The 24,901-nt window shown below is 40.5% G+C and overlaps 2 protein-coding genes across 2 annotated transcripts in view; one reads left to right on the top strand and one right to left on the bottom strand.

The window, feature by feature from the left end:
* The window catches only part of LOC118215674 (anoctamin-5-like), a 21,793-nt gene extending 3,773 nt beyond the window's left edge, over nucleotides 1–18,020 (bottom strand). The window contains exons 1-16 of the mRNA XM_035396616.1: nucleotides 17,841–18,020; nucleotides 15,847–15,917; nucleotides 14,943–14,984; nucleotides 13,694–13,801; nucleotides 11,955–12,023; nucleotides 11,024–11,308; nucleotides 9,974–10,093; nucleotides 8,310–8,425; nucleotides 7,572–7,706; nucleotides 7,216–7,321; nucleotides 6,704–6,764; nucleotides 4,915–5,066; nucleotides 3,446–3,526; nucleotides 1,979–2,207; nucleotides 1,166–1,335; nucleotides 86–183 (exon numbers count right to left, since the gene is read on the bottom strand). Of these exons, the coding sequence (XP_035252507.1) occupies nucleotides 86–183; nucleotides 1,166–1,335; nucleotides 1,979–2,207; nucleotides 3,446–3,526; nucleotides 4,915–5,066; nucleotides 6,704–6,764; nucleotides 7,216–7,321; nucleotides 7,572–7,706; nucleotides 8,310–8,425; nucleotides 9,974–10,093; nucleotides 11,024–11,308; nucleotides 11,955–12,023; nucleotides 13,694–13,801; nucleotides 14,943–14,984; nucleotides 15,847–15,917; nucleotides 17,841–17,916 (1,919 nt within the window). The 5' untranslated portion in view covers nucleotides 17,917–18,020. The remainder of the gene's footprint in view (nucleotides 1–85; nucleotides 184–1,165; nucleotides 1,336–1,978; nucleotides 2,208–3,445; nucleotides 3,527–4,914; nucleotides 5,067–6,703; nucleotides 6,765–7,215; nucleotides 7,322–7,571; nucleotides 7,707–8,309; nucleotides 8,426–9,973; nucleotides 10,094–11,023; nucleotides 11,309–11,954; nucleotides 12,024–13,693; nucleotides 13,802–14,942; nucleotides 14,985–15,846; nucleotides 15,918–17,840) is intronic.
* LOC118215549 (myosin-2 heavy chain, non muscle-like) lies at nucleotides 17,354–24,901 on the top strand. Its single transcript, XM_035396444.1, has 16 exons — nucleotides 17,354–17,434; nucleotides 20,306–20,367; nucleotides 20,788–20,898; nucleotides 21,071–21,092; nucleotides 21,196–21,272; nucleotides 21,362–21,439; nucleotides 21,599–21,771; nucleotides 22,053–22,185; nucleotides 22,329–22,397; nucleotides 22,579–22,694; nucleotides 23,047–23,152; nucleotides 23,665–23,700; nucleotides 23,784–23,851; nucleotides 24,030–24,115; nucleotides 24,533–24,576; nucleotides 24,800–24,901. Exons 5-16 carry the CDS (start codon nucleotides 21,219–21,221, stop codon nucleotides 24,899–24,901), a joined length of 1,065 nt encoding a protein of 354 aa, XP_035252335.1. The 5' UTR covers nucleotides 17,354–17,434; nucleotides 20,306–20,367; nucleotides 20,788–20,898; nucleotides 21,071–21,092; nucleotides 21,196–21,218.

Raw genomic sequence — 24,901 nt, 5'->3', positions numbered from 1 at the left:
ATAGGTCACACAACTGGAATTCCAACATCCACAGATTACAGCAGTCTTGGACGTATTGTGAAGTTGGCGTAGGCCTAATACTTACGGCACCAGTGCTTCTTGGATGTTGCCCCATAACTGTTTGCCAGACATGATGATGACCAGCTGGGTGGTCAGCTCAATCAGACAGCCTCCAGGGTCACACTGCAGATTAGGTGGAAGGGAGAGACAGAGACAGATGTGTATAGCCGGTGGCTGTGTGACTGTCTTATGGTATCACTTCACTCTTCAGATCGTGGACACATCTGGCTTTTAAACACTGACATAAGAATACAGCTTTGTTATCAGTCTTGGGTTCCTAGTTTTTAAACTAGAGATCACACACAGTTTCCCTACTACTCCGAAAGTCCTATTAAATCATATTTTTTAAACTTAAAGGCTCTGTTTTGGCTATGTTTTCCCAAATGCACCTGAGCACACAGAGAATGACTAATTCTGTCACTCTATAAAGAAGTTTTACTTCTACAAATTTGAATACTAAAAAGAGACTAAGTAATAAAACAATACTTAAAGGCTTACATCAAGCAAATATGAAAATACACAACTGCCTAATTGCAGGTCTTCTTCTGTCATTGTGTGCCCAAGGAGGCTTTTTTGAGGTGACAAATGTGCACCTCATGCATCACCCAGAGAATTGTATAAGACATGAAGAAACTTCCAGTTTCCTCTTCATGTAAAGTATGTCATTTCAAAATATAAGCTGACACAGGGCGTCCATTGTTTTTTGAAACTATAATTGGCAGCCAACTAAACAGGCACACTGCTGATTGGTTAAAATGTGAATTTCCATGTTGGTTATGCAATATGAATTGAGAAATGTTTACACTATACACAGTCTCCAAATGACCAATCCCAAATCCTCTTTCAGTGCTCAGTGTAAGAACTTTGTGGGTTTCAGGATAAAAAACTAAAATCTCACCTAAATAAAACACGCTTACAAATCACAACATTTGTTTTCTTTGATTCTTTATATATATTACAATTTAAGAAAGTCATGTGCATCAGGCAATTGCTAACAATGTAGTCACTTCCTCTGAATCCGCTGCCCTGGCAACCATGAAGAAGAGCAGGGTGGGAATAGTAACAATAGCATAACAATAGTAACAATAATAATAGCGTAACTTACTTCCTCATTCCTCAGCTGTCTGAACATGTAGGTGTAGTTGCCTGGGTAACCCACAAACTTGCCCTTGAAGAAGGCCAAGTAGAAGCAGGAGGAGTAGTAGTTGACGAATTGGAAGAGGAACATCTTCATGGTCAACCTGTTCTCATACTCCAGGTGGGTCTTGGGAATTTCTGTGGAATGACCAGTCAGCATCTGTTCTCAAGCAACAGCAATAGAATAATACACTCCATTTTGGACAGGAACAGAGATAATTTGCAGTTAGCGGACAATAGCCCTGATTCCTATTTTGTGAAGCTTATATAATAAAACATTACAAAAATTTTAAAAGAAATTAAAACTTATCCTTGGTTTCTGGCACTATTATATAATTAATAAATATTAATAAATTAAATGTTTTCTTATCTCATACATATTCAATATTCGATGGCTTATTTACAATACAGCGTTTTTTCCAGCAAGAGGATCCAAAGTCATCAGTTTCTTCTATACTGTGACTGTAGTGACTGGTTGTCAACAGAGCCACAGAATGGACTCCAACAATCAACAAACTGCCCACTCCTGCGAAAGTCAATATCCAACTAAAGTTCAAAAGCAAGTTTATTTTGTAGCTGTGATTGTTGCAGTTTGGCATGTGTACACACAAAAAGGTTCAGTGTTACTTCAACTCCAGAACAGTATACATGAGTCAGAGAACAGAGTTCAAATTGAATTGCATGTTGTTTAGAGTATAATGTACTCAGTCACAGATGATTCAACACTGAACATTGCAATCTGCAGCCATTTTCTTTATTGACGTCTGTGGCAGCCTCTCACCCATGTCGGTGATCCAGATGGCCACGCGCTCGTAGGTGAAGTTGAGGATCATGATGATGACGAAGTTGATGAAGGAGGCGGTGACGGAGGTGGCCAGCTGGGGAGTGATGAGAGAGCCCACCAGGTGGAGCCTGCTGGGGGGGTTGTCCTTCATGATGCTGGCGAACGCGGCGTAGACCGCCAGCCGGTAGGCGATAACCCCAATGATGCAGGCGATAATGAGCGCCACCTGGAGGGGAACGAGTGCATGTGCTACAGATGAGAGCATGACGATGTCACAGTGGCACACAAGCACACGCATGCCGAGCTCATGGGCTAGCCAGACAAGAGCATGCTGATGCCACAGTGGCACACAAGCATGCTGTCACGTCATAGGCTATAGACGCACATGGACACGTTCACTGCATTCACAAAGGCTACATCAAATCTCGCATCATTAGTAACAGCTGATCTATTCATGCCAACAATAACCTTTTATCATTGTCCCATACAGTGGTCCCTGTTTCAGGGCCCTTATCGAGGCCCCTGTGTTGACTTCTTTTATGCACCTCCCATCTGATTTCTTGACAAACCACTGATACTTGTTGCATTCGATAAGTGCAGTCTCAATGTGAGAAATCAGATGATTGACACCCTGTCAGGCCTATCAAACGTGCTGCTGACGCTAAGATCAGGGGGCCACTGTTTAACATCCAGGCACTACCTGGACTCTGGAATGGCTCAGCCCACTCATGCACTGGCTCCACCCCCCGGCCTCCTTAAGGCATGCTGTTACCGTTGCTGTTGGTAATACAAGACATCAAAGCACAGCCTCCATGTCCACGTGCCCCCTTAAGCAAAGCCCTGGTCGCACACAGAGAAATACTGAATGTGACAGGAAAGCATAAGATGGAGATGGAGAGTGGTGGAGATGGTGGGTTGGGGTAAGGGGGGTGGGGGTGGTTGGGGGGTGGGGGGGTACAGCAGGGGCCAACGGTAATAGGGGAAAAATCTTACAAACAGAAGGAAATACATTTGCTTGTTAGGGACATGCGATTTTCTACATTCTACATGGCAACGACGCAGGGATATTCATTAATGGCCAAGGTTATAAATAGCCCATTGACTTGGGGCCAGCATGCAACTGAATCCGACACCCAAGCAGAACCAGTCACCCATACCCCCCCCACCCCCACCACCCTCCCGCTCCGAACCCCACGTGACTGCTGTTGATGAGAACAGCTCTTCAAGACACAAGCTACTCCTATTGTGCTTTTAAATTTTTAAGTTATTTATATAGTCAGATAAAGCATTGGCAAAATGAATATGATTTGACTTTAAATATGGAGTACTCATAATTTAAAACATTCTCACCTCAAGTCAACGGGTGAAGAATGGTTTTATGGGATGTCTTTAGCATCACCACACATTCATGCCTTTTCAGATTTACCCACAATCCCCTACAATCTCCCCCCTCGCCAGTCTCACCCACAGCACCACGGTGGTCCAGCACAAGAAGAGTTTCCCGATGAAGTCTGTGGTGGTCCTGTTCAAAACCCACTCCATTTCCTGCAAGAGGGATGAGAACCCAGAGAGAGATCTCCAAGAGGGAAGGTTTTTATTCTCAGCCCTTGAATGGGCTAAATGAATAGTTTCAATTATATTTTAATTCTTTATTTGTAAACAAAGGCTGAGATGTACACTATGGGCAGTGCACCACGGGATTGCTGGTTCTCTACCTCTAAACTCTCTCTTTCTTAGGGGGTGGTAATTTTTCTCAGATGCTAAGTAGTGTGGTTTTAGCAATTGCTGCTCTGCAAGATATTCCCACAGACATGAATACAAGCAGGCAGATGCAAATGAATGTACTTGTCTTTGCATAACTGGCCATAGCACTACCCACAGAGGGTGGGGTTGTTTATCTTGTGCAAGATTCCTCTGTTTGATCGGGCACCTGCATCCTGCCTGCATCAATAACGCTAGAACCTGTCTGCATCAATAACGCTAGAACCTGCCTACATCAATAATGCTATAACCTGTCTACATCAATAATGCTAGAACCTGTCTGCATCAATAATGCTAGAACCTGTCTACATCAATAATGCTAGAACCTGTCTGCATCAATAACGCTAGAACCTAACTTGTGCTGTTCAGCTCCACCGCAGAGAGAAAAAGAAGCAACGGCTGACAGCACATTTCAGAGGAGTGTGTGTGCTAATCTACGCTCGCCCAAACTGACGGGGTTCCCTGTAGTAATTAGGTGGGACAATGAATGATTTTGCATTCCAAAGAGCATAGAAATGGAAACAAATGGGGATAGCAATTGGTTGCCCAGCAGTCAGCGGTCAAAATAGTTCAAAATAGGAAGCAGAACCTGACACTAGGGTGTATTTGTACCTGCATTCTCTCTGATGCAAGAGTGAGGCAAGTTCAGTTTTACTTTCGCTACTTCAGAACAGCAGAAAATAAAAACATGACATGAGATAGTGTATCCCGAAGACAGGAGAGCCCAGGAGGAAAGTCTTAAGTTCTCCACAGTGTGATTGAAAATAAAGATGACGGAGTCAGTGAGCAGTACAAATTTTCTCAGGAAAATTGTCGAGGCTGATAAAGTCCCCAATGCTGTATTGAGCTTTACCTGCTAATGCAGAACCAGTCAGCATGAACCTTCCCCTTAAAAAAACCTGGCTCCATCCATGATTAGGCTCAAGTAAAATTAACCTAGATCAATTGCTGATTAGTCCTAAGTAAGTATTGAAACAGGATCAATCCCCTTTTGGGCCTAAGTAAGTTTTAACCTGGATCAGTCCCCAGTTGGCCAAAGTAAGCTTTAACCTGGATCAATCCCAAACCGGGGCCAAGTAAATTTAATCTGGAGCAATCCCCGACTAGGCCTATGCACAAAGCTGTGGATCCATCCCAGATTAGGCCTGAGGTCGCGTCCTGGGTTACTGCACCTGTGTGACCTGGTTGAGCCGGTAGCCAGTGCACTTATTCTCATACTCTGGTCGGAGCTGAAGCTGCAGCTGCTTCTCCTCAAAGTCCACCAGATCCCACTCATGCTCCAGACGGGCCTGTCGCCTCTTCCAGAACTCCAGAAACAGGGTCACTGAGGGGACAAAAGAGGCACATCTTCATGCTTTTGGGTACACACTCCACAACCAATAAGATACTTTAGCAGCACAGCCATGACACTGATGTGTTAACATGTTTCCCAAAAACTCAACTGTGAATCTAACATGACAGCAAAACCCTTTACCTCAGTCTACAATGGGAATTAATTTCGAGAAACTTACATGAACAAAATTGGATTGTTGTTTGGTACGCAGTCAAAAACCTTCAGTTTTCTCTAAATTCATCTCGAGAAAAGGCTGAGCCATCCCATGGTTTAACCCAGTAAAGAAAGAGCTCATATTTAACTCAACTCAATAGGGTAGAGAACAGTTGGGCATTGTGTGTACAAATGCCAGAAGAAATTACATTATGGGCATTTAGCAGATAATGTCCAGAGAGAATTATTGGAATCCCTATTCAGATAGGATACGTTTTCTGGACAATATCTGTAAAGTAACTATCGTCACAGGACATCTGTAATGTTAATGATGAATTTGAACGGGATAAAGTCTCTGTAATCAGTCTCCATAAATGCAGAGATAGGAGTGTGTACTTCATAACGCACTGTCGTCACACTAGAAATGTCCCATGTGACAAAAGTGCTCTCTGTAACTGATGTGCATTTATACAGTCGATGGGGCAGAACAACAAGAAAGGAGGGTGCCAAAACAAAAAAGAAAAGTTGCACAGGAGCAGGGCTGAAACTGGGTCTTTGGGATTTCAGGTTGGGATGAACTCTGCTTTCAGAAGCTATTTGAACAGATGATCCATAACCATTCAGTTTCAGAGGCAATAACTGAGGTAGTGTATTGGAAATATCCTTTAGTCAAGGAGATGTTTGGGGACTGAACTGAATGTCAAGAAAACATAGAACATATAACTCAAACAAAAATATAGTGATTGTTTTAAGCACAACAAAGGAGAAAAGGAAACTCCTTTCCCACAGTAAATAACAAAATATGTACCAACATGTCAATTTGCATTGGATTTCTATAACCTGAGGTTAGTTTTGCAGGACATTTAACAGTAGGTAAAAGACGCTGGAATCTTTACTGGTCTGGGAGCGGGCAGTCCGCAAAAGTTACTGACATGGCAGATTCGGACAGAACCAAAATAACGAAGACACCCCAGAAATAATGATATTACTCCACTTCCCCCTGCAAAATGTATTCTGCCCTATAGGACAGCTTTAGACAGCTTTTGAGTTCTTATAAAGCATCCTCTTACACAGCTGCACATGTACTAAAGCAATGCAGGTTAAGCGTTAAGGGTACAACAGCAGTAATTCATTGATTTTTCGTTGATACAACAGCAGTGACCAATATGGGAATCAAACCTACAAGGCCAGTTCCTTAGCTGTTATACTGCACAGCCATCGCAAGAGAAGCAATGCTGTGTGGCCCTTCCACTTGGAAACTCTGAACCATATGAATCAAAACAATGAACCGTATTGACATGTTCCGATTCTTACAGTTTCAACAGATGAGACTTATGTTGATTATTGATTATTATGGGAAACTGAAAATAAAAGTTGATGCAATGCCTTATTAGTCCACCGGGGAAGCAGGGGGCATGAGAGCTAGAATCCATTTCTAAATAGACAAATAGATTTGCTAATAGACAGCTACTCACCCCAAATACCCATGAATAGGGCAAAGACAACTGTCCCCATGTTGTCGAACAGATGTGATTGCTGAAAAAACAAAGGACCGGATTTATTTTTTGAAATAGCAAAAAAAAAAAAAATTTTCATAATGAAAAACAATTTGGCACACTTGTGGTTGAAATTTAATTGACCAGGAAGCGCTTTCTAAAAAGGTTAAAAAAATAAAAATAAAAATAAAAAACAGCTGACAGAATTCAAAAGTCATTAAAAAGTACAAGACAAAAAAAAGTAAACAGCTGAAGGTAAAAATGTACAATGTAAAAAAAAAGACAATGCACAAACAAAAAATTGATGAGTAAAACATGATGGGGGGGGAGGGGGGGCGGTTATTCAAAGAAAATCTAAAATAATGTGCATCTTTATAATGACCACGTCTATGACAAAATAGATTAAAAGAAGGAGCGTCAACAGGAAACGGCAGTTGGTCTGGGCCCAACTCCACAGTTAAGGGTCTGTAGGAGCGCGGCATGTCACTCACCCAGGTGGAAGTGCACGCCGAGATCAGCTTCCAGTACCCGCACTTCCTGTCACAGAGCGGGCACATCACGATATTTCCACCGATCTCAGGGTCGCAGATCTCTTTACTGCAAGAAACGGTGGGAGAGAGGTACAGCGGGACCTCAGGATCAGGAAACACCATCTTGTGTGTTCTGTCAGTTCTGGGCTTCAGTCTGCCAGTTCCCTAATGGCACTGAGACTGGACTGGAAATACGCCACAGGCTCATTTCTGGTCTATGATCTGAGGCAAACTTGGGTTAATTCCAAACAATGGCTTGCTGGGTTCCATTATGGAACAGTCACATTAGAGTTCTGTTACCACGGTCCTGTACCCACCTCCAGGTGTTTTCGTGGTAGGTCAGGACGCCGTAGATGAAGCAGATCAAGCCCACCACGGCAGCGAAGAACAGCATCTCCGTGTAAAAGCCCAGCCAAGCAAAGTAAATCCCAATCTTCTCTCCATAGTACTTCCTGATACCAGCAAACAGCAGACAGAAAGAATAAATAACACTCCAGCCTCCATAGATGAGATTAGATAAGGGAACTCGTTGTGCAGCGCTGGGTATAATGAATATTGTATCACAAATAGCAGAACATCCCATCATTCATTTAAAATGATAACATCTCTGGTTTGTTCAAACAGCAACAGCAACAAGTACTGTATTATTATTATTATTATCATTATTACAATAACAACAACAATATACCTAGTGAGTAGTAGAACACTAGTAGACAGTGAGGAAATGGTTATTTTAGCACAGAGAAAATAAAATGAAATGAAATAAAATAAAATAAATAATAATAAAAGTTGTGACTGAGCTGAAGCGGAAACCTCAGGCTAATGGTGTCTCGGTCCACAGGCCAGAACATCAAACGCATCCTGAGATTTTGGTCCTCCCTCTCAGAACCTCACCATAAAGGTGTGTACACTCCTGGGCAACAATGGTCTTAACAACAATGATTTGTTGTTAAGACCATTAAAAGCTTAATATTTTGCCATTTTGGGCTTGGCCCATTTTATTTGCCCAGGAGTGTATGTAATTGTACATGCGGTGGCCCGTTGGCTTTCCTCACCGAATCAGGTTGAGAGGCTGCTCCTTGTAGAAGCACAGCAGTCGACCCCAGTTATTGAACAACAGGTACCTCTCGCTCTCGCAGTTGGGGTCTCTGGCCCTCTTCCAGTACTGGCACTGCATGAAGAGAGGAGAGCACCGTTTTCCTTTACACTCATGCCCTTACGTCTACTATCTTGAATGAAGATAATAAACTTGAAGAAACCTTAGACTGTTGGAAACAGCAGTGGGTGCTGCATTAGACTGCTGTAGCTTAGACCAAGCGAGGCTTTTACAATTGGTACAGTAAATTGCCGCATTGCATTAAGGTGACTAAGGTGACTGTTACTAGGAGAGCAGAACGTTTACCTTCCTTTCATATTGCTTTTACCGTATTCAGACGGGTGAAAACAGACAGAATAATGACAAACAGAGCAAAGACTTCAACACCGGAAGTGCCATGGCAGGGGACCAACCCTCCAAACGCGTGAAGGGGATCGCATAGGGCTTCAAAAGCCTGTGGCTTGGCGGCATGCGCCACACATCACGCCTTGCTGTTTATAACTCGAGGCTAAGCATTTAGGCATTTAGCATACTGGCCAGCCTAGGTGGGCAGAATGGTCTGGCCTCATCGATAGAAATAAGACCGTATAAAATATTACTTCATATTTACACTCATATGAGAAAGTTTCAGATCGTCATCATTTGCTTTTTAATGATGAATCCCCCAATGATGAATACAGTACAGCAGCTTCACAGAAGTCCAGAGAAGGGGGGTGGCTATAATGCAGGACAGTCCTGAACATAACTTCCTGACCACCCATCTTAACATAACCTCTCCGTCACCTAAATTCAAAAGGCAATTTTAAACCCTGTGGCAATTTCAGAACCCTTAAAAAACAACTTTGGCTAGATGATGAACTGAGTGCTGATCGGAGAATTCCACATTCCACATTGCATGTCTCAGAGGTAATCAGCTACTCAGCGTCTGCATTAATGCGCTCACTGAAATGCTGTGCAGCATTGAAAACCCAGAGGATACCAACTACATTACGATTCCTGCTCCTGGTTTCAGGAATCAGAATCAGGAGCCTGGTTCCCGTTTCAAACACAAAATCACATTTGTGACAAAGCATTTGGCATAAGATATTTTAATATATTATTGATATACAAATACATTTAATACAGAATATATTATATATTATAAATGTAATAATTTTGATTACATCATTGGACACAGTAAACCTGAACCTTCGCCTGTTTTTTGGTATGTGGAAAGCAAAGATTAGAAATGCAAAAATTCTTAAACAGATGGTGTTTGGCTGATGTCAATTGCCTTTTTTGTCATTTTGGATTTTTTTAAGCACATATTGAAAGTTGCCATCAAGCTCTACGGTCTATCCATGTTTCAGTAACTGAACAGCCAACAAAGTTAAATCAGAATCTCATGTGGCAAGACCAAAGTCATAATGATGAACAGAAAAAAGAAGCACTCAACTGTTCCTGAGTGTTACATTTCTTGAATACATGAGTTTTTGCGGCAACACGATTAAAACATAAACTGTACAAAAAAGTGAACAGGATGTTCATCCATGTTCTTGAAGGTGTATTGTGGATGAACTGGGGGTGGGTTTTATCTACTGCTGTTATGGTCTAGTGCGATCCAGCGGTACGGCTGAGACTTACATCATGCAGTGGGAAAGCAGCGGTGTAGGTGCCATTGTTCAGTAACCGCTTGATCCCGGTCTTGTCTTTGGCCTTGCAGTCCTCCGTAAAGTAGGGGCAGCGAGCCAGGATATAGTACACCTGCGGAAGCACAGCCAATCACATCAGGGTGGACACAGCCAATCGCATTGGATCAATCCAACGGAAGAGACAGGGCCATGTTCTCCAGTGGCTGAGGAGAGTATTGTTTATCTCGTTGGGAATCAGAGGTTATTACGAGCTGAACAGAAAGAATAGCGCTCAATTATGCTCCCAGCGCATAGCTAACTGTGTATCACTGCCTCATCACAAGTGCATGTGTCATTGAAGAATCATTCACATAATGTACACAATCATACAATGCATGCAGCTCGAAACTGAATAGCATTTATGCAAATGCACTGCTGCTCCCAGGTTGAAGCAGCAGTGCATGAAGTTGTGCGTCTGTATCAACTTCATTAGCAACATCCATGTTCATAATACAATTGCCAGTATTGGCAATTAAAACAAGCACAAAACCGTCCAGACCCACGGCGCACCTGTACAAAGTGTCATGAGTAAAACTTGGCTAACTATATAGCTAGCTAGCTATGGCATGTCCTCACCTCTGTAACGGTATTTGTTGTCCTCCATGTGTCCATAGATCTGTATCAGTAGTACGCGCTAACTAGGTTAACTAAAGTAGGCGAAACGCTAACATGTAGGGTTAGCTAAAGTAAGGTTAGGCGATAAAGCTGTGCTTAAAAATCTTGTGCCGTTCGAAGTGGTGATTTTGGGAGATGCACCTGTGCATGCATCCTACTAAACGAAGCACCACCTGCGCACGCGTCCTACCAAACGTCCTTCTCAGGTCGTCCATGAGTGAGTGAGTGACCACAATTTGCCACGCATAGCCCACGGCGGCAGGTAGTCCTGCGCACCATGGGAAAAAATAATTAGCAAGTCCAACTGGTAACATTCTCATATTGTGCATGGTTTTCTTTAGGAACTAGCTCACGGGTGTTTGAATGTGAGGGGAGGAGGGGCTCTTACGATTCTGTTGCGCTTGGAAGGGGAGAAAAAGGTCTCCTTGTCGTCAAGGAGGAAGAAGTCGATCTTCCCCTTGTCGAAGTGGGAGGTGAAGTAGTCAGGCTCAGGATGCATGATGTCACTGGGCAGGCGCAAGGGCTTGAAGAGCCACTCCATGGGCGTGTCCCTGTTGTCGGGGATGTCATTCGCCTTGAAGGGAGCCTTGATCTTCAGCAGATGAGCGTAGGTGGCTAGCACCTCCCACGGGGCGTGGATCTTTAAGAAAAAGGTCCTGCCATCATCGGACTCCTGTAGCGAGATGGAAGGGTGTTCTTAAAGATTACAACGCCGCGTTTGAAGTGCCATTATAATGGGGCTTTACACGTGTCACAGCTTTCTCAGTCACCGCACCCACCCAATCGAGCATTTACAGAAATGGTGCTCGATACAGTGTTCTCCACTTCATTACAAAAAAGACTGTCTTAACAAGTGTTGTAGTCGTGTAAAGACATTTAAAATTGTATTCTTTTTCTCTCAAGTAAAAACATTGCCTTGTTTAAGGTTACTGTTTGCTTGACAAGTGAAATTTTCATACATTATTTTCTCGGCAAATCTTGAAATGAATCAAATTGTCTCACCTTGTGGGCAATATTTTAGTCTTATTTAGAAAAAAAAAGTAATAGAAATAAAATTTTAAGCCTAAATATAAGACTAAAATACTTGCTGACCCAACAACCAATACTGGTTAATAATGGCAATAATGACTACATTGCTGTTCTTTTTTCACTTCATAATATTAAAATAAAAACATTTGGTCAAGTGCACCAGCTTTATTACACCAAAGAGAAATAAATCTGGCATGTCAAATAAATATCTGTGCATTTTGTACTTTGATCCAATTACTGCTGCTCATTGAGAAATATAAGATTCTGTATGAGGCAGTGTTGCTTCTCACAGATTTGTCTTCTGTCTCAAGCTCCAGCCCTTCCTTCAACAGGTTGGCCTCATACTGTTTCCTCCGCTCCTGCAAATGCAAAATACAACAAAACAAATACTTGCACAAGAAGTCAGATTGCATCAGCTGTATTCGTGGACCGATTACACGAAGCCATCTTTAGCCATTAATAGCAACCCTGCAAATGGTTGTAGAAAATATTTTTCCTCATAGAAAATACAGTTTGGTTTTGCCTTTGCCAGATTCTCATTGGCATCACAGTAGGACATCCTGATTGTATCTGATAGGGTCTAATTAGCTCCAAGCCCGTCTGTTTTAATTGGGCTCGCCAATAACCAGAGATGAAAATACCCCCTGTGAGTGATCTGCTGGGTGCAAATGGAACAGCTTTTGTTGAGAGCATTTGGGAACAATTCTTCAATACAGTGCTTCAATAAAAAAATTAAATATCCAGAGGACAAAAAAAAAAAAAAACTACACAATGATTATTTTTCCAGGTTTCAGGCTTTAGACTCTATTTAGAGAGTCTGATTCTTGATTAAAACCAATAATCACATTAGTAAAAAATGTATTTGTCAGATGACAATGTATTTTTCAAAATATACTATATATTAAGTCATTTGTGCCACAGTATTGGTCACAGTAAACTTGATTCTGAGCCAAATTGTTGGTTGGTTTGGAAAGCAAAGAAAGTCATTCTTGAACACAGATGGTGTCTGGCATCTACTGAAAGCTAAAATAAAAACACTAAAACGTACATGTTTTACTTAATCCAATTTATTTAATAGGACTATTACCAAAGAATTGGTTCAGTTTTTAGTTCACAATTTCCATGCCAGGATCTTCAAATGTCTATATAATAGAAAAATGATATAGAGAAGAATGACAATACTGCTATCAAGCATACGCATCTTCTACAGATTGACAGTACTGACAGTAAGGTTGTGTTCAGTGGCACTGAGCAGTAGACAATATTTTTGAAACTGTTAGGGAAAATGTGAGAAGGCTACCAGAACGGACTATCGCAATGCTCCGTATTCAGGTATCAATTGTCAGAGTTTGACTTGACTCCAAGTTGTCCAAATTCAGCAGTTAGACTTTCAACTGGAACTAAAAATAGTTCCAACACATCTTCTCTTGGCCTCCATGCACTGGTATCCAGTAATATTTTATTTTAAGATGATCACTCTTAATTTTCTACATGGCTTAGCCTCTGACTATACTCAGATTTGGCTCTGCACTCCGCAATTTTGGAGTTGAAATCAAACAATTCATATGTGGTTGAATTGCTGATACTGCTAAAGCAACAAAGGAGTTTATCAAAGCCAAAAACTGAAAGATTCTTGACTGGCCAAGTCATTCACCAGATCTGAATCCAAGTGAACATGCATTTCATATGCTGAAGAGGAAACTTAGCCTCCAAAACAAGCAGGAGCTAAAAATGGGCTGCAGTACAGGCTTGGCAGAGCAACACCAGAGAAGATACTCTGTACCTGGTGATGTCTGTGGGTCACAGACTTCAAGCAGTCATTGCATGCAAAAAATAAATAAATAAGAAATAATAAAACGTCTACTTTCATTTACATAACATTTATGTCCCAAACATTATGGTGCCCTGAAATGGGGAGGGGGGGCTATATGTAAAAACTGCTCTAATTTGTTCAGTGCTTATAAACTAGGTTCAAGTGTGCACAGCTGTGTTAAACTGTGCTTGGGATGTATCTCTATATGGAGCTTACCCGCTTCCTTGCATCATTCCGGTCATCCACGTAGGACAATACAAAATCAATCCTTCGTACCCCATCCCGAAAGAAGATTGAGTCTTTGCTCTGTTGATGTTTGTCAATCTGTGAAAAGATAACGAGAAAGAATGTGAACACACACATTCATGCACTGAATCAGGATCAGTATCACAGACCCATATACAGTGAATGCAAATTAGAGACATAATTAGAGATATAATTACAAATGATGTCACTAACAATTAGAACAATAAAGGGGCCAATAACTGGGTCATGAGGGACACCACAAGAAACACTTCTGCAGATTCAAGTATTTTTTTCTATTAGTAATTTAAAATTAAAACATTGGTAAGACCATTTCAGATAAGCCCACACTGTTGTAGTAAAATATTCTGGTATGAAAAACAGCACTAAAAAATGAGAACACTCAGATGTATTTATTTTTTATTTTACCTAAATGGGTAAGCAGACAGCTGAAGTGAAAGCAAATTATGACGACAATATGCACAGTGTATGCTCAGTGTTGCTGGGTTGCAATGAGAGGTTGAACACAAGGTCAATCGCTGCACAGATTTGCAGTTGCATATAAATATATGGATCCGGTAATGTAATACTAACAATATATTCACTACGAGCCAGACTGAAGTATTCACAGTAATAGGATCACTGACTTGCGTTATGATCTCTTGAGATAAAGATAGCTGGTCTATGGATCACTGAGTGTGCTGATCTGTCAAGGTAGAGCTTAGTATTTTGATACAATCAACACTGATTATAGGAGTCAACCATCTGAAACCACCTTAATAATGAGTGGAGAGCCTACATCGGGAATACTCAAATCTGGCCATCGAGGCCAGTAGTACTGTTTCTCATCCACCTGATAGTTAATTGATAGCCTATTGCCTGTGACTGGCCAGAGATTTAACTCACCTGGTGTTCCAGCCCTGATTAGAGGGGAAGAATGAAAGCCAACAGTACTACTGGCCTCGAGGGTCACACTGGAGTATCTCTAGCGCTGCGGTGTAGTGTGGAATCTCACTAACCAGCCACCCCATGCAGTAAAATTCGCCTGCGCAAGAATTCAAATATGGTTCAGCCCATATATTAACTGCAGTCCCTCATCTCTAGCTAGATAGCAGGCTAATTGTGGGACACAAAATAAAACACAGCCATTTCACAGCGTTCCTCTCGACAGAAATCACAGCCCAGGGACGCCAGTGCAGGAAGTCTTTGAACTCTGACGTACCCTGGAGCGAAACTTCAGGAAGAGCTGTCGCTTCCTCCAGACCTGGGGAGCAGCAGAACAGACAGTGAAGAAGTGGCAGCTAATTCAGCACAGAATTAAAATAATAATGACAATAACAATAATAACATTAACAACAACAACAACAACAACAACAAAAACAACAATAATAATATAATATAATATAATATAATATAATATAATATAATATAATATAATATAATATAATATAATATAATAATAATAAAAATAAAAAAAATAACATTATAAGGATGCTTTACACTCTACAAAATTACGACAACAGGAGAGAAGCAATCTGTCATAAATGTATTTTTGGTGACTGGACTGATGGACTGACTGACCAGTGACTGAATGGGTGTTTAAATAGAAACAGCATGCATAATTACACTTAATCAAGCTATTGTGACAGAAGCAAAAAAGAAATTTAACCTTTAAACTAAGAAATATGTCACACCTTCCATTGATTAAAAAATACTGCTTAAAATAATATGATTAGGGAAGCCAACACTGTTTGATGTAAAGACGGGAGGACAGATTCAGGGAACCAGATTCATAAGAGGACAAAGATGGTGAGTCAGTAAAAAAGAGATGCACTGCTCTTAATGCACACATTGGGAAGAAAAGGATGTCCTATGTGATTCAGATTACTGCTGGCTTTAGTTTCAGTTATTAAGTCATAATTAAAGTATGGATTATAGCTACAAAGTTAGAGTGGCCTTTAAATAAAAAGGCTACCATAATGTAAGCATATTATTCCAATCAATAAACGATTAAAATTGATAAATAATTCTTACATTTCTTTTCACGCAACTTTAATCTTCGCCCAAGATACTCACAGACATTATTAATACAAAACACAACATGAGCCAGGCACAGTGAATCTTACATCGTGGTTTCCAGGGAGCTGGGTTGCTGTGTCACACATTGAGGTTAAATCGGAGTCATCGCTGCATTCTCCTGGACAAATGGACACGAGATGAGTGACTGCTTAAAAGAACTAGGATTATATCTCCTACTCTGTAAAATGCCAGGGTAACAGTTCTCCGTAAAAAAGCGCTATACAGATAAAATTGATGAGTTTTCTATGAGTTTTAGAGTCACACAACAACATAGAGAAATGGATTGAGGGGAGCTGGGATGGATTGGTTCTTAGAAATTTAAATGAGTTAAATCCTTTTACTATACATGCTGTGGCATTGTGCAGTTTCTGGAAAATTCTGTGATATTCGGTGTTGAAAAATGTCATATTGAAGAGTAAGGGGGATAATGATTGGCTGATTTCACCTGAAAATACTGCTTTACAATACAAGCTAAACCCTGTAGCATTGACATTAATCATCCAAATGTGGACAATGTATAAAGCTGACAGTCACCAGGATCACTGTGATATGACAGCAGTGTTGGCAAGGATAAATAAGCCACTTATCCAAAGGGTTTTGTTTTTTGTTGTTTTTGCATTCACGTGGAAGAATCAATAGTCACATGTCACAGGGTTTTGGGCTTTTAAAAACTACAGTTGCAAATCTGAAATATTTTAAACAGGAACAGGTTTTTTAACATGAACAATTTAATAAGAAGCAGCCTGCTGAATTACTATCCACAAAATTGGACGATATGTTGCTTTTCCAAGCATTTTGCCAGTGTGAATTTCAAAATAAAAATCCATTGAAGTGGGGTGTCTAGTGTGTTGTGATTGTTGTCCCTGAATAGATTATGGATGGCGTGTCCAATCTTACCCAAAAAGGGCCAGCGTGAGAGCAGGTTTTTGCTGTAGCTCAGCATTATGACACCTGATTCAACTAATTTACTTCAATCAAGCCGAATCAGGTGTCTTAAGAGCTGGGCCAAAACACAAACCTGCTCCCACACCAGCCGCATTCGGATGAGACTGGACACCCCTGGACTACGAGATTATGACTGATGATCATGAGTTGGTAAAATATGATACGAAATAGAGGTGAAATTGATTTATAATAACATGTTCATAATTTTTTATATGACTCCCCTTCAGGGAGTAACAATTTTTCTTACAAATGTTTGTAACATCTGTAAAATGTATCTGTATGCTGCTAGACATGTATTGTGATTCACTGTACTTTGGCCTAATCTCTACAAATATTGAAGCCCCTGCAAACACACAATACATTAACACACAAATACACACAACCAAAATATACACAGACATCTACAACCCAAAAAACAAATAGTAAACAAACACACACAACCCAAACGCAAAATGTTAACACACAACCAAACACCAAAATGCAAACAAACACAACCCAAACCCACACAAAGCAAACATAGAAACCAAGCTCAATGCAAACAAACACAACCCAACACGTGGCTGTGTCCATGGCACTGCTGGTTGTGGGGAGTCCTGAAAGGCGAGTCAATCCATGACAGCCACGTTGCTATGTTTAGAAATTAAGGCATCCGGACCACGCAGTAGGCATGACATTTAATTTAAAGGGGAGGTGAGTAAGCCGCACACTTAACAGCCACAGGGTGAAACTTCCAGATCTCAGTATTTACACATACATTTATAATGTACACAGGTTACTGTCACGTTTCCCCTTTTAAAATATGAGACAAATACACTATTTATTTCCCCCATACACTGTTCATAATTTCTAGGTTAAATATTTTAACTTTAAAGATGTTAAACGGCAGCCTAATATTACAGAATGTTCAGTCGCAGTGACAAAAGCACACAGTCGACTGATCAGAATTGTTTGTGTTAACAGCTTAATTCATGTATAAATATTTGAAGGCGTGATCGTAAGTGTGATCATAAGTTATAGCTTTTAGCACCAAACGTAGCAACAGTCAGTTTTTGCTTGTGTTTCAATATATGAATCAAAAACTTGGCAAGTAATTTACCTCCACTCCGGGAACACTCCGAAACTTTCATCTCTATAATAGTTTCATCTTTCGTATTGTCCCTTACTTGATTCATCGTAGCTTGCCTTTTCTAAGGGACTGGTTTTACTGTTGCCGTGCTCCGTAGGCTAGCTACCCGCAGATTTCGCTATTGACAGAAATCAACTTCGTCCCACAGACGTTTGCATGCCAAAAAGTGCCCGTCCAATCTTGCCATTTAAAGGGGATTGCTACCCTGCTAATAGGCTACTGTGCGGTTGATAAGTCGTGGGCAGCCGGCCAACTCTCTTAGGAAGTTTTATGGGTTCACTCTATGAAGAACGTGTATTAAAACACAATTATGTAAGCCACTCAAAACACCAAAAGCAAAGGTTCGGTTGTATTAAGGCTGTGTGTTACCACCCTATTTTTGAAAAGCAGAATAGTTCATGTAGGCCGATGTATTAGAAGCGGCAGCTGACCACTAACTGAAATTCACATTATTAATTTAAGCAAGTTCAGAGATAACGCGAAAGGTAACGTCATACCCATTGAACGTCAATTATTAATTGAGTTTATTATTGGATTAGTTTATGTGGACAGCCTGGTCTTTATCTGACACTTCTTTACCTGAGCAGAGCATCCGAGGATGCGTGCAGTAAAAAATAAAATAAAAGAACCAAACATACACTAAAATGCATGTCAAAACATGCATTAGGCCTACTGTTGAACAAATATAAACTTTGCGTATTTTAACATTTGTTTTTGACACTTAGCTAAGCTAATTTTATAATGTAGATAACATAATGCAGCCTCTTGTGGCTAAATTATGACGTGCTGGACCGTTCCATAAAATGACACACAATATTGAAGTATATTGGGAAACCCGAGCAAATATTGCACCCGATGAAAAACACGTTTTCAACGTGCAGAAATGTGCAAAAAACGTTACTCACACATAGCCTACAAAACACTGTCTTTAAACCATTAATTCAAATATAGGCCTCCACATTCTGTTTATTTTTTAAATCACATTTATTCTGTGCTCCAAGAAAATTCAATACGTTAATTGTGAACACATTCATCAGAGAGAACACAAAATATATATTTTGAGGAAGATGTGCGTCACAATCATTTGCACCCCTTCATTTAGCACTTTGTGCACTTCCCATTGCCAAGGTAACAGCACTGAGTCTTCACCAGTAAGGCTCGATGAGGCGGATTTGAGGCTAAAATCTCCGGGCATTTGATGGAGTCCACGATGCCATGTGTCCTAACAAGGTTCTCAGGACCTTTGGAGGAAAAACAGCCTCATCAGATCTGCCACCGTACTTCACCATGGGAATAAGGGTCATTTCTGCACAACTATATTTCTTATTTTGCCACACTCACGCTCCATTTGTTTCTCATCTGTCCATATCACCCAGTTCCAGTGTAAATCCCAGTAACATTTAGCAAACTCCCGGTGCTTGTGATTGTGGTATGAAGACAGCAAATGGTTTGATCTGGCAAGCCTTCTAAATGGCATGTTGGCATAGAAGTGGCGTCTAATTGTACTTACTTTTCCATATAATTTGTTGAGACTTGGTGACCCCAAGATGCAACCAACTTCTGCAATTCTCAATTCTCTTCTCTGTGATTCTTGGAGAAATTTCTGTCCTTGTGGAGGCAAAATGCACTTGTGTCCTCTTTCAGGAGGGTTCTCAGAGCGCCCGTTGCTTTGAATTTCTTAGTTTTTGCCCTCATGGTGAGAATAAGTACACATAAATTTATTATTCTACTGCCATTTCCTGATTTTGGCCTTTCAGAACACTGCAGAGTGTCTAGCACAGAAGCCCTCTGTGGTATTATGACATCACAGAAGTTCATTTATGTCATCATTCTAAAGAAGCAGTATATACGTGGCTGACCCAAGTTCACTTATTCATAATTGGCATTCTTTCTGGAGCAAACAACACGATATATTTTTTGGATTTAACTTGTACTCTTCTAACGTATTTACTGAATCACCTCTAGAATAGCATCAGTTGCATGTAAGCATGCCACCCATCGCATTTTTGCGAGGGTGGCTGCTTATTTTGCTACTGGTGTCGTTCCTTTTCCTTCATTTTGCGGCATTTTCCAACTTTGGTAAGTGAATTTGTCACTGTCTCCGGCCAGGTTAGCTTAAGCAGGTAGTGAAAATCTCGCAAGTCAGTCAAACCAGGATTTTACAATTCACTTGCAGTATAAACACAATTGATGTTTGAAAGCTTGAAGAAACAAGGAAATATGTTGACTGAACAAGGACGAGTTGATAAAATAAACAACTTAATAAACAAATTATTAATAGAAGATTTTATCATGAATATAACTGCTTTGTTTGAAACCAAAGATTTAGCTAACTGTATTGAAGATATTCTGGTCATCCTCCCAAAAGACTGTGTTCAGTTGTGATTTCAGTTGTATTTTATCTGTAATTAACGTGATTCTTTTCTTTTTCCCAGCCCCAAATTCCCAGATCATTCAAGAATTTTCCATACAAGACGTTCTTGAGCTTCCCGACACGGTACATTTTATTTATTCAAGGCTTTAGAATGAAAAACAGCACGATGATATTGATATTACCAACAAATAATTAATAAAAGTGTGCCTTTCAAAATATTGAGGTTCTTTGCTATTGTCAGGTTTCTACCCTGATAAACCTTACTGAGAATATCAGTGTTTTTACCTATATTGTTGTACACTGTCTATTTGACTCACTTCAGATTAGGTGTATTATTATTATTATTATTATTATTATTGTTGTGGTTGTTATTGTTGTGTTATTCTTTTTTTGCTGTAGTTGCTGTTATTGTTATTATTATTGTTGTTGTTGTTTATTTGGCACATATTTTATGCAAAGCAACATAATTAGTGCATAAGATGTGTTCAATCAACATGAAAGCCCACTGCTTTGGACCCATGGTTTTTGTTGAATTTGGTTCAGCTCATTGACTATTGGCCCAAGAGATGGAGACCAGGTCCAAGTACGGAAGACAGGTCTATACACCTGCTGAACATCGCTAGTCTGTTCATAATCTGGAGGACAGTGTTCAGTGTAAGCTTCTCTCCCTCCATTTTTGCTGTTTTTAAATACTCTCAGCATGAAAAACATTTAAAAACACAGATGGTCCCAGCTGTTCTTCATTATGCCCTTTAAAGCAGTTTGTCGCCAGTAAGTGTTTTGAGTATAATATATTTTTCTCTCTTCCTCCCTCTTGTCTTTCCAGATAAAACGCAGGATATATGAATGTAAGTACTTTAATTGATAATTGATTTGTTTTTAACACCTTACATGTTTCACTACTTTACTAGCTTCCAGTTGATTTATGGTTTTGGTATTGATTTTGTTAAGGGACAAGACATCATGTTCAACAAATGAACACAGCGACAATCGCATTACAAAATGAAATAAAAGACCTGAAGAGAAACGTGAGTTAAAGAAGCCCCTTTACTTTACGTGTGGGTCTGAAGAACAACTTTTAACCAACATGTGCCAAACATGTGCCATGTTATTTCAGATAAAAGATCTCAAACAGCAGTGTAAGGAGGACAAAAAAAGCCTGGCCTCCACCAAGCTGGAAAACAAGAAGCTTAAGGTAAGATGTTGTAATGGTCACGTCGTGCATTCATGAACTTGGTGGCCACAGGTAACAACTTTTAACACAAAAAAATTTGTACCAGATATACATTCATAATTATGTGTGTATATAATTTGTGCCATGCAACCTGACACACAATCTATTTTTTTCAAAAAGGAATCTTGTAAGTTCTATATGGCACACAGCGAGAGAATGGAAAGGGAGAATGGAGAATTTAAGGCTAACCTGGATCAGCAGAAAAATATATTTGAGGCTGACAAAGGAAGCCTTGAAAAGACGCTGGAAAGTATAACCAACCTGCTTCAGGAGAAGGAACAGACTCTACAGCAGTACGTTTTTCAGGCTTAGAAAAGCTGAAGACAATAGATTTATTTTTCTTCAGGGTTTTGGTGTATCCCTGAGAATAACTAAAATAGATAATACTTTTATTTGTAATGATGCAGGTAAATACGAAGCACACACAATGTCCTTAAAAGGGGAACTGGTGGGAATACAGTGTCCATTGCACTATAATTTATTTGCTCAAATACGCTGGTGGAGGATGTATTTGTTCATGGGATGGAGTCAAGTCAAGTTCAAGGCTGATGCCCCCTGCGTCTCTGTATCTCAGGAAACTGGCTGAGCAGGAACTACTTCACCGTGCGCGAGAGGCTCAGTTACTGTCAGAGGTCAAGGCCTGTGAAATGAGCCTTACGGCAATGACCACCAAACGGAAGGCAAATGAGGATTCCTACAAGACCCAGGTGAACAAGTCCAGCTCTTGGACCTGCAGTACTTCTCCCTTCCAGAGTCAGTTTTCTCTAGTGTCATGGAGTTTTATTCCCTGTTGTGCACATCTTGAGAACAGCTTTAATAAATCTCATTGCCTATTCCTCGTCCATTATAGATAAAAGAACTCGAAGAACATTTTTCAGATTTGGAAATTTCTTCAAAAAATGAAAACGATATACTAAAGGTGAGATGCTGAAATGCATGTGCCCACGTTATCAATAAAGTTTTAGTAACATTTTGAAATAGCAGCACAATGTCCAGAAATACATTGAAAATTGTGAAGTTAGCATGTGGATTGACAGCTTAAAAAGCCAAGTGTTGTCTATGCAGCAGTTTCTCTTCACACACTTTCTCATTTCACTAAGGAATCTTTGAAGGCTTATAAGGGGAGTCAGATACAGCAAGATGAGATAAAATCCCTTAAATGCCAATTGGAGAGCATGGCCGAAAAGATACAAGAGTTGGAGAGCACTCTTAAAAAGTAAAGTATCAAGCAACAGACCATGTGTGTTGAGGTTACAGGCATATGAATCAGTTCATTAAAACATGGTGTCATAAGTTCTGCTGTAATGACACAGCAGTAGGTAAATACAATGGACAACTGATAAAAATCGATAAACTTGTGAAAGGCATTGGTTAGATCTGCTTATCACTGGAGACTAATTTTTAACATTGTTCTACTGCTTTATCCTTAGTTGTTTCAGAATATAGAAGGAAATGTATATTTTATGTTGGATCACAGGGGATGTAAAATAGATGCGTAAGCTGAATTTGGGGCTAAAGTAGCTATGCATTGGAAGGCTGCTGAGTGTCTTGCACTCTCCGTGTCACAGTGAACGGGCTCAAAACGAGGCCACAGCTCAGAACAAAGAGCAATTAGATGGATACAGAGGCCACTTCCAAGAGGAAAGAGTGCGCCAGCTTATTCTGAAAGATGAGGTAATCTCATTTAGCCAATACTCTTAAAATGCTATTATACTGTTATAACACTTGCTGTATATTTTCCCACTGTAATGTGGTTGTTTTTGCTGTTTAATTCCCCTTAAGTTGATTAAGGGAGGGCTTTGATTTGATTCAAAACATTTCAAGTAATTTCAAGCAGTTCATCCTTTTCAGTTATGTCCATGAGCAGAGAGCACTGTGCCTTCTGTAAAGTACAGCATTCATATGAACTGGGCATTTCCCCTGTGAGGGTGATCAGCAGACACAGTGCTAATTCCTCCATCCACCTTACTCACAGTATTGAGAAAATGCAGTAGTTTATATTTCAATATTAATCTGCAAGGGTTATGACCTCATTTATGCTCAACCAATCAGGTCCCATGCATTAATTAACTCCTCCAATGATTTTTGTGGTCAGATTTTGTGTATAATGTCAACTCTCGCTCTCTCTCTCTCTCTCTCTTTGTCTCTCTCTCTCTTTTTCTCACTCTCTCTCCATTTCTCTACAGGTAACATTTCATCAGAATAAAGCTTATACGAATAAGGTAAGGACGCAATCACTCTTGAGAGCAGATTTGTGATTGAACACCTTTTTCTGCAGAATGTAACTCTGCCTTTTTGCCTCCAGGTGGCTTACCATCATTCTAAAAGAGCACTGGACAGGGAGAGAAACAAGACAGCCGACCTGCACAGGAAGTGGGTTTAGTAGCCACAGAATACAGTTTAAATAAGTTGCTGACAAACACTGGGTATTAGCCAATCAGTGACTGTGGATATGGATTTGTTTGTATTTTCCTTGCTGAGCTAAATGGGCTAATGTTTCTTGGAGGGTGGAGACTGAGGCTGTCTGAATGGGTGTTTATTGGTTATTCAGGCTGGAGGAGCTGAACAAAACGCTTGCAGAATACTCTGGGAAATCTGAGAGTCCTCAGTCAGCTCAAGCAGGCCCTTGTGAAAAAGGTGAGTCCTGGAGCCGCTGTGTGGCTCATCCCGCTAACACGCTGGGTTCCTGGCAATTTCCATACGGGACGGTGGGTGTACCCTAATGCTGGAGGGCCATGGTGGTCCCCTTGGTTTGCAGTGCAGTGATAACAAAAACCTGTACGAGTCCTGAACACTGTTCCACATACACTTTTACTGTTCCTGCCCTAACATCTCTCTCAGTTCTGTGTTGGAACTCTTTCATTCCATCCATCCATCCTTTTATCTGGTCTGCCCTCCAGTTTCTAAGCTATTGTGTCCCCCACTCTGGTGTCACTCTTCTTCTTATACGTTCATAAATAATCATTGCTACTTTGATCAATTAAATTGGTAAGTTATCATGTAAGATCATCTGTCATTTTCTCCTTGATCATTGTATGATCCCTCTTTTTGCAGATGTTTCTCCTCACCATGGTCATCCCTCAAACTCAGTGAGATCGGTAAGTTTTTAAGCTTAAAATATCCCCCAAAAATATTTATGGATAGAACTAAGATGCGTTTAAACATAGCGCCAATTCAAATGTTTTCACAGAATCGCGCAGCAGTGTTTTGAACGCATCGGTTGTTGGCTGTCGCACTTGGCATCCGTGAAATGTTTCATTTTCAGTCCCTGCTTGATTTGTCTGATGCTAAACTGTGGTCCCCCTCCCTTCCCTCTGGAAGGCTGCGGGTCAGGACAGGAACAGGAGGCAGCGGGGTGAGGGACAGCCTGGTCTCAGAGGCCGCAAAGAACCCTGCTCCTCTCAATCAAAAGGAATTACCTAA

The sequence above is a fragment of the Anguilla anguilla genome, chromosome 16, assembly GCF_013347855.1.
Source record: "Anguilla anguilla isolate fAngAng1 chromosome 16, fAngAng1.pri, whole genome shotgun sequence".
Taxonomy (NCBI): Eukaryota; Metazoa; Chordata; class Actinopteri; order Anguilliformes; family Anguillidae; genus Anguilla; species Anguilla anguilla.
This window is presented reverse-complemented; position numbering and strand designations above follow the sequence as displayed.